Source organism: Melanaphis sacchari, unplaced genomic scaffold (genome assembly GCF_002803265.2).
Source record: "Melanaphis sacchari strain LSU unplaced genomic scaffold, SCAv2.0 Contig23_pilon_pilon, whole genome shotgun sequence".
Lineage (NCBI taxonomy): Eukaryota > Metazoa > Arthropoda > Insecta > Hemiptera > Aphididae > Melanaphis > Melanaphis sacchari.
Window position 1 is genome coordinate 3,243,044 of NW_020271114.1, and position 9,227 is coordinate 3,252,270.

General features: G+C 27.9%; 1 protein-coding gene across 1 annotated transcript in view; it reads left to right on the plus strand.

The window, feature by feature from the left end:
- The window catches only part of LOC112594811 (histone-lysine N-methyltransferase 2C-like), a 30,396-nt gene extending 24,995 nt beyond the window's left edge, over positions 1-5,401 (plus strand). Inside the window, exons 39-52 of the mRNA XM_025339817.1 lie at positions 1-1,126; positions 1,195-1,295; positions 1,384-1,538; positions 1,626-1,801; positions 1,873-1,983; positions 2,040-2,782; positions 2,848-3,012; positions 3,072-3,181; positions 3,277-3,772; positions 3,835-4,126; positions 4,242-4,542; positions 4,611-4,740; positions 4,807-4,989; positions 5,090-5,401. The exon at positions 1-1,126 is cut by the window's left edge and continues 2,890 nt beyond it. Coding sequence (XP_025195602.1) covers positions 1-1,126; positions 1,195-1,295; positions 1,384-1,538; positions 1,626-1,801; positions 1,873-1,983; positions 2,040-2,782; positions 2,848-3,012; positions 3,072-3,181; positions 3,277-3,772; positions 3,835-4,126; positions 4,242-4,542; positions 4,611-4,740; positions 4,807-4,989; positions 5,090-5,182 — 4,182 coding nt within the window. The 3' untranslated portion in view covers positions 5,183-5,401. The remainder of the gene's footprint in view (positions 1,127-1,194; positions 1,296-1,383; positions 1,539-1,625; positions 1,802-1,872; positions 1,984-2,039; positions 2,783-2,847; positions 3,013-3,071; positions 3,182-3,276; positions 3,773-3,834; positions 4,127-4,241; positions 4,543-4,610; positions 4,741-4,806; positions 4,990-5,089) is intronic.
- The last annotated feature ends 3,826 nt before the right edge of the window (positions 5,402-9,227 follow it).

Below are 9,227 nucleotides of genomic sequence, written 5' to 3' on the forward strand. Positions count from 1 at the left end.
CAAGTCAAACAAAATTTATTATTAACAAAGCAAGATAATCTTATACCTTCAGATTTAGCTCAAATCTTAAGTACTATAATGTCTCCCAAACAAAAAGACGGTTTCATTAAAATTGAAACATCAAAATCAGATGAGCAGACAAAACACTCAACTATTGTTTTACCAGCCCGTACAACATCAGTCGTGCAAAGTTCTCAAAAATATCCTTGGGAATCAATAACAGCATTTACTACTACATCTTCGACTTCATATGCTAAATCAATTCAAATAATATCAAAACCTGAAGATAAAGAACTAAAAAATAATTCTCAATTATCATCTATGACAAATATACCCAAACAGGAATCACGTATTCCTAAAGTTGTTGAGGAATCTCAGAACGTATTGCTTAAACAACTTCTTCAGAATACTGCATGTGCTAATCAAACTCCAACTACTACAACTGCAATAAGTCTGCCAATTATACCTTCTCTTGAAGCTCAACTTGCAAGGCCTGTTTCACCTACACCACCTTTATTATTTCCTTCATTACTTTCACCAAAAAAAGATGATAAATTTGAATCTCAACATCAATCGTTAAAACCTTTAAAACTAGAAATTGAACCTATGCCACAAAAATCAGAGCCTCAAGTGCTACAAAAGCCTGAACTTCAAATTCAGGTACAAAAATCTGAACCACAAGCTCAAGTTCTAAAACTTGAGCCACAGTCATCTCCTAAACCTGTAGTTATTCTACAGCGGTCTGATATTCAAACACCAGTTACACAAACTTCACCAACTACACCACAATCACAATCATCTTCTCTGCAAGTACAATCAGAACCACAGATTCAATCACAGCTAACACCACAATCGCAAACATCAACTCGACCAATCGCTTCATCAGATTCAATCATGGAGTCAATTAATTCTGCAATTAAACTAGAGCATTTAGATGAAGAAAATAAAAATGAAGTACATACTCCTGTAACTACTATGAGTGGATTTAGCCCTGAAAGAGAAGTAAAAAGAGAAATCATGTCATCAGACGAATTAGTGTCACCTCAAAATTCTACTAGAATAGTAGATCCAGCTGATATGAATAATTCTATGAATATGTCACTAGATATGAATGCAGATACTCAAGGTAAAATTTTTTATATTTTACATGATAACATTTTATTGGATCTTGATTTTAAATTTATTTTATCTTAGATCAAAAGAAGTATAAACGCAGGCAATATTATGCTAAACGTAGGCAAAGTCAAGGGAAAGATGTAAGTTCTACAATCATCCCAAAAAAACGACATCGAAAGGTAATATAAATGGATATTATTAAACTTTTTTACATTCTGTAAACATCTATATTATATTGTTGAATTATTATTATTATTATTATTTTAGGGTTCTAAACCAGAAGAAGATTATGATTCTTTCATTGATGCACTCATGTCACAATTACGACAGCTTCAGCCAATGAGTGTTATTGAGCCATCTTTAAACCAAAATTTAACAGCTTGTCCATTGTTTGGCATTGGAGATGTATTGTCTCAACAAAAGTATACAAAAATATTAATACAAAATTGATTTATCATATTCCATTTTAATCAGTTCTGTTTTAAAAGAATAATATATTTTATTTTCAGCTTTAAAAGTGGCGATTTAAATGGTAAAATAGGCTCTTGTAATCTGCCAGGTGAGAGTGATTATTATAATACAAAACCTTTTGGTGATTTGGAACCTGTCTCACCATTACCTCAACCATCAACTCAAAGAGGCTTTTACAACGAGGAATTTGACCCTCTGAAGTTTGAATCTGATAGTACGTGTAATAATAAAACATAAATATTATGTATATTATTTTTACTAATGTGTTGTAAATAAATATTTTAGATGATGAAAAGAAGTTTGAAATTGGACGTGATCGTGATGATACTCCAGACACTGTAATGAGCTCTTCTTCACCAGAGTTGGCAGTATGTCAAACTCCAATCCATTTTCCAGGTATTTATTTCAAATTTATTATCTTGATTTCAGTTAATTAAATCAAATTTTTACAGGGCTTAAAAATTATGATGACGATAGTGATTCAACAGATACATTGTTAAATTTCACTCGATATATGTCTCCAGTTCATCAACTTGTTGCACCATTAGCTCTAAAACCTCGTCCCAACTATAAAATCAATATAGAAGATGATAAAGAAAATCAGGGCGTTAGACAAGGAATGTTATCTCAAGTTGGTAAAACGCCTCCACGAAGTTCACCTGCATTACCATTACGAGATTCCAATACCATGACAGTTACATTAACTATAACTTCAGATGCAGCTGAAGATATTATGGGAGTTCTTCAAGGCTTAGCTAATTTACTCGATTTACCTGATATTCCCAATTATAAAGTTACTGAAAGAACTGTTACACCAATGTCACATAAATTAGGACTGTACAGATCTAAAACCAAAGATGGTAAAGAAGGAGCTCCAATAGATATTCAAACTATATTAAATGGCTTTGCCAAATTTTGTCGTCATTGTGATTTAGTTATATTAAATAATTTAATAAAAAAGAAAGCAAGTGAAATTCCCTTCTTAACTGTTGAAGAGTGTGCAGATGAAATATTTTTCTGTAGTACAATGTGTTTTCAAACTTTTGCTTCGCTATTACGCCCGCCAACTGAATCTAAAGATAAAGCAACAACCAATGTTAATCATTTATCTGAAGGTTCACCACCAAAGCGTTTAAAAGTAGATTCTGAAACAACTAGCCCAATATCTAATAAAACTGATGTTATTGAAAAAATGGTACGTATATTTCATTTTTCTTATGACCTGTTAATAGTATAAATAAATAATTTTATTGATATTAGGATATTGATGACACTTCACAAAACATAGAAGAAATAAAATCTGAACCTACTGTTGAAGAAGCAAAAACTATGCATAAGAGTAATATTTATAGACTTTGGAATACAAATAATGTTCCAGCTCCACTCACAAAACATAAAAAATCTACTGATAAAGATCTAATGGAGGTATAATGTTATTTTTTTTTATATTTGATAATTTGTTTAATATTGGTTTATTTTTATAGATGTTGTTTCGTATGGGAATCACTGTTACATCACCAAAATTACCAGAAGACAAACGTATGTGTTTGTTTTGTCATCAATTTGGAGATGGTGTTTCAGATGGACCCTCTAGGTATACACACTTTGTATTTTATTTTGAAGTTCAATATTTAAATAAATTGACAATACATTTCAATTTTGTAATTATTACTATTTTGTATTAATTAGGTTATTAAACTTTGATGTTGATAAATGGGTTCATTTAAACTGTGCGTTATGGTCAGAAGATGTTTATGAAACTGTTAATGGAGCTTTGATGAAAGTTGATATTGCTTTACGGCAATCTCTCAGTGTAGAATGTATAGTATGTCAGAGACCTGGTGCAACACTGAAATGTTACAAGCTTAGGTGTTCCACAAATTATCATTTACCATGTGCTGTCAAAGATGATGCTGTGTTCTATAAAAATAAAACTTTGTACTGCAGTAGCCATGCTCCAAAGAGTGACAAAGAAAACGAGCTGACTACATTGTCCGTTCATCGACGTGTCTATATTAATAGAGATGAGAATCGGCAAGTTGCTGCTGTAATGCATCATTCAAGTTCTCATCAGTTTTTGTTACGTGTTGGTAGTCTTACACTTCTCAATATAGGTCAATTATTACCTCATCAATTAGCTGCATTTCATACACCAACTTCTATTTATCCAATTGGTTTCAAAGTGGTAAGTTATACATGTTAATTTTTAGCTGTAACATAGTTTATTAATTAAAATATATTTTTTAGGTTCGTTTGTTTTGGAGTATGCGAGTACCTAACAAGCGTTGTAAATACATTTGTTCTATTCATGAAGTGAATGCACGGCCAGAATTTAGAATTATTGTACAAGAAGTAGATAATGAAGATCTAGAACTTAAAGATTCTAGTCCAAGAGCAGTGTGGTCAAAAGTTTTGTCAGCTATTGCTAGTATGAGAATTGCAAATAATTTGTTAAAGCTACATCCACAACATGTAAGCGGTGATAGTTTATTTGGTCTTACTGAACCAGCAATTGTCCGTGTCTTAGAGAGTTTGCCTGGTAAGTATCGTGTGTGATAAAATGATGAAAAGAAAAAAAAATGATTTTAAAACAATATGGATGAATTCTACTAATTTAGGGTAATTTATCACAAATTATTTTGATATTTATACAGGTATCGAGACACAATCTGATTATCGTTTCCGTTACGGTCGTAATCCTCTTCTAGAACTTCCTTTAGCTATCAATCCAAGTGGATGTGCTCGCTGTGAAGGCCGTAGACGATTAGTTCTTCCTGGAAAGTTACGATCACACATACCTAGATCGTTTACATCATCTCATAGTTCATCATTATTAAGTCAGTTGGACTTATCAGCTCCTCCTACTTGTCCATATTCTAAGCATTTTGTTCATTCTAAATCCTCACAATATAAAAAAATGAAACAGGAATGGAGGAACAACGTGTACTTAGCCAGGTAAATATTGTCTCAACTAAATTAAAATAATAGTCGGTTAGTATTAATTTAAATTAATTTTCTACTAGGTCTAAAATCCAAGGCCTGGGACTTTATGCTGCTAGAGATTTAGAGAAACATACTATGGTTATTGAATATATCGGTGAAATTATCCGATCACAGTTATGTGATTATAGAGAGAAACTTTATGAGGCTAAGGTAAAATTCTTTGTAAAAATATTATTGTTTTAACAACATAGTTTAATATATATGTTTCTGTAATAGAACCGTGGTATATACATGTTTCGTTTGGATGAAGAACGAGTGGTCGATGCTACTATAAGTGGAGGTCTAGCTCGTTATATTAATCACTCATGTAATCCTAATTGTGTTACCGAAAAAGTGGAAGTAGACAGGGAGCTTCGAATTATAATATTTGCCAAGCGAAGAATTGCTAGAGGCGAAGAGGTGAGTTTAAAAGATGAATATTAATTAATTTTTAGGATTCTTACAGTTTGTTAAAAATTATGAAATTTACTAATGATAGTTTTAATTTTTGCCATGTCAGCTTGCTTATGACTACCAGTTTGATATTGAAGATGATCAACACAAGATTCCGTGCAACTGCGGTGCTCCTAACTGTCGTAAATGGATGAACTGATACAGTTGTAGCCATATAAGTATTTTTACCATTTTTTTTTTATTTTTAATTTACTTTTAACAATTGTTGCATTAGACACATTCATTTATAATAATAATAGTAATAATTGTTATGTTGCCCATATTAAACTGTACACAATTTCTGTGATAGGATCAAATTTTACACATAATATATATTATTCATATATTAAATAGATTTATAAATATATAATAGCGCATATAAACTAAAAAAAAACTAATGTAAATAATTTGTGCCGTAGATTGCAGCACGCTATTTTTGTAATTATTTTTAAGTACTATTTGAGTATGATATGTAAATTTATTATATAAAATTATTGTATGATAATATATATTAATTGTAAATTATCGTTAGGACAAAACAACAACAACAAACAATATGATCTCTTTGCATGAGACAAGACTTGATATCGTAAGTTTTCGTTGGTGTTTGTAAAAAAAATAAAACAAAAAAAAAAAAAAAAATAATAATAATTATAAACAAACGAAACATTAATTGGGTGACGGTGTAGCTGAATTAATATATAAAAAAATTAAAAGAAATTGAGTGGGCATTTTGTTTACTTTTTGTTTTTGGTTGACTTAACGGTTTTAGTCAATTCCTTTATACTTTTATTTTTATTATTATTTTTTTTTTTTTTTTTTTTTTTTGTTATAAATTGATGATAGCCTACTACTGTTGTTATATTATTATTTTTTTTTTATTTATTCTTCAAATATTTATTTTCTTTAATATTTTAATTTTATTTGTTTGTTTTTTGTGTCCAAATAATATGATTTAATTTAATGCAATATTGATATACAATATATTATATACATAATAATAATATTTATACCATTATTTTTCTACTTAATGATAAAATTGGTCCAATATTTTCGAAAACTTGTTAAAACTTTAGTGCATTGACTGTGTATAAATATATATTAATTGTGTTTGACAGATATATATTTAGATACAAACATGGATACTTATTAAATATTTTCTGTTTATAAACCCTTTGATTTAATTGTATAAATTTTGCCGTATTTTAGGTAATTTTCATTTTGTTACGAGTTAAACCAAAATATTATTTCAATAAGTTTATCTCGACTATTTACCCATTAGATATTATATAATTAATATATTTTGAATTATATTCAATTTATTAGATATGGTTATTAGTTTTAGGTATGAATTATTATTTGAAATGTCACCAACAACTCAATGTTTTTTATTTGAGTTGTATAAAATAAATGATAACAATTTGGCGAATTAATTACATACATTTGATTATGAAACATTTTTCCTGCATCTCATTTCCGGGAAAATCATTTTACTGGACAATCAGTAGGCTTATATCGTATACTAAGCATTAGCAAAATAATTTATGTTTTTGTTTTATAAATTTAAGAATGTGATAATGTAAAGTTAATTATTACATTATTTGAAAATGAAAAAAAAAAAAACTAATCTATAATAAAAGGTAATTAAAAAATAAAATAGTACCTATTAAGTCCATTTCATTCCGATTGCACTCGTATTAAATGCTGTAGTCGTACCAATTAGGTATGTCCAGAGACGTATTTAAGAGTTTGTTGTCAGAAAAGTTTTAATGTCGCCCTTAATTATTTCCCTCCTATTAAATAAAGAATGTATAACTGATAATATTTATATAAAAAAGTTTTCAGCAACTTACAAACACTCGATTTGTTATAAAGACACATGTCAAGTTTTTAAGTTTCTTTTATCATAAAATAATTGTCTAAGTGGGAACTATATAAATGACAATTGTGTTTTTAATGGTTAATTTTTATAAAGTTGTATCATTTAGGTAATATTGGAGAAAACCGAAATGGGTACAGCTCTGTTGTACAGTAGGTGTTGAATGTATCACTGACGAATGTATTAAATTTAAATTCAATGATGCACCATTGTCTACAAAAAACTATTTTCAGCAGAGACATTTATTAGTCTATACCTATAAGTATTTCACATTTTGTTTTTTGATATTGCTAACAGGTAAAGTAATTTATTTAATATTAATAATACGGTAGGCTGAATTCATTTTTACCAAAACTATTACATTTAAAAATATTAAAAAATATAATAATACACATATAGGCTTCATGTCCTCATGAATTATGATTTAAACTATAGCAGATTAATGAACATCATTGTTATTCATAGTTTAAATATGAATTACGTCCAAATTTAACTCAAAACGTCTATAAAAAAATTATGCTTTTATATATTTTTTTGCTCTTAGTAAAAACTAACTACTTATAATGAATGTTATTTCAAGCTTTAGCTATAAAACTTGCATACATATTAATTTATAATTGTAAAACAATTTACAAATTTTTGTAATTTTTACGAATTTTGTCCATACTTTAACTTAAAATGCTTATGATAATAAATTATGGTTGTGTATTTCAATTGTCTTTGAATATATGTTATAATAACTTATGCGGAATCAGACTACATTTTTAAGCTTTTTTACCAAGTGAATATATTTTTATTGGCATTTATATAAAAAAAAAAAAATTAAAAAACCTTGAAGACTATTGAATTGTGTGTAAATAACAAAATAAGTAGAAATATTTTGAAAATTTTACTATATGTAGGTATAGAAAATGTTCGTTTAAATATTTAGTGAAAACTAGTAGTCTATGGTTATTTGTTTTTTAATTACAATAAAATATCTAAAACCATTTGAGGAGAAATTCATTTTACGAGTCAATCAAAATGTTTTCGTAAAAATTAGAACTTCAATCGCTTATTAAAAATTAATTAGATTCCTCTAGAAACTTTATTTATTACTACAAAAATAATCTTTTGAGATTTTACGAATTTTGACGAAATTCTAGATATATTATACATTTATGATATGTATACAATGTGATAATTAATCATATAAACATTTGGTGAAAATTTAAAATATTTACGTTTATCTGTTTTTGAGTTAGTTTAACAAAAATAAAATCGTTTTGTCGAAAACTATATCTTTAAAACTTTTCTTTTTTTCTTTATTTTTTTTTTCCAGGTTATTTTTAAAAATACTGTGAATTTTGACTTCTTTAAAGTTTAAAGTACAAACTAGGTACATTTTCTTATCCAAACTCACTTTCAAAGTTGAAAATGGTGCATTTTTTTAACTACTTGACGTGTTTACAGAAAAAATAAAAAATAGAATGATAATTCATTGTAAATTCAATGTAATTATCACTCCCCCTAGAAGCTGAAACTATAAGGATTATACCAACCTAATATAAAAAGATAAATAAATAACTACAAAAATCAACAAGTATTGAGGTATAGATTTTATATAATATGTTCACGTTATTTTTTCAAACATTTAAAAAAATTAAAAAGTAATAAATAATCATATACCTACTGCATACCCAGTAGCTGTGCTTGAATTGGGAAAAATTAAGTAGAGAAGCTCTTATTCAACGGTTGAAAAATGCTTTCCAAATGCAAAATAATTTAACACAGACCTGTGGAGAGGTTTTGCGCTCTACACCCCCCAATCACCACTAGATTTTTTTAAATACTAAATTTCTATTTTATAAATACCTAATTAATGCCAAGAAACACATGATTTATTTTTACCTAAATACTCAACTATTTCAATTAATTGTCACTCAATACAATAATTTTATGATACTATTAAAACTTCCCAGAAAAAAAAGAAATCAAAAATTTGAAAAATTATAAAATATATTACATTTTTCAACAAATTGTAATTACAATTTACAGTATGATTGACAATAATTTTAACTCATTGGTATTTGATGAACAATTAATATGGGCATTACTCTATTAGATTACGCCGTCCTCATTGAAAAATAATTGTTGGGGTATGCAAATAAAAAATAAAATAGTAAAAGTGATCTGCTTCCCTGCGACTCCTCTATTTTGAGTCTTGACTAGTAGTAAATTAGATTCATAAAAGTCCATAGATTGTTTTAGTTTTCGAAAGTGACACAGCTGCAACCGCATATACGCTTTAAATGTTAACCATCTCACAGATTATTATATTATAAAA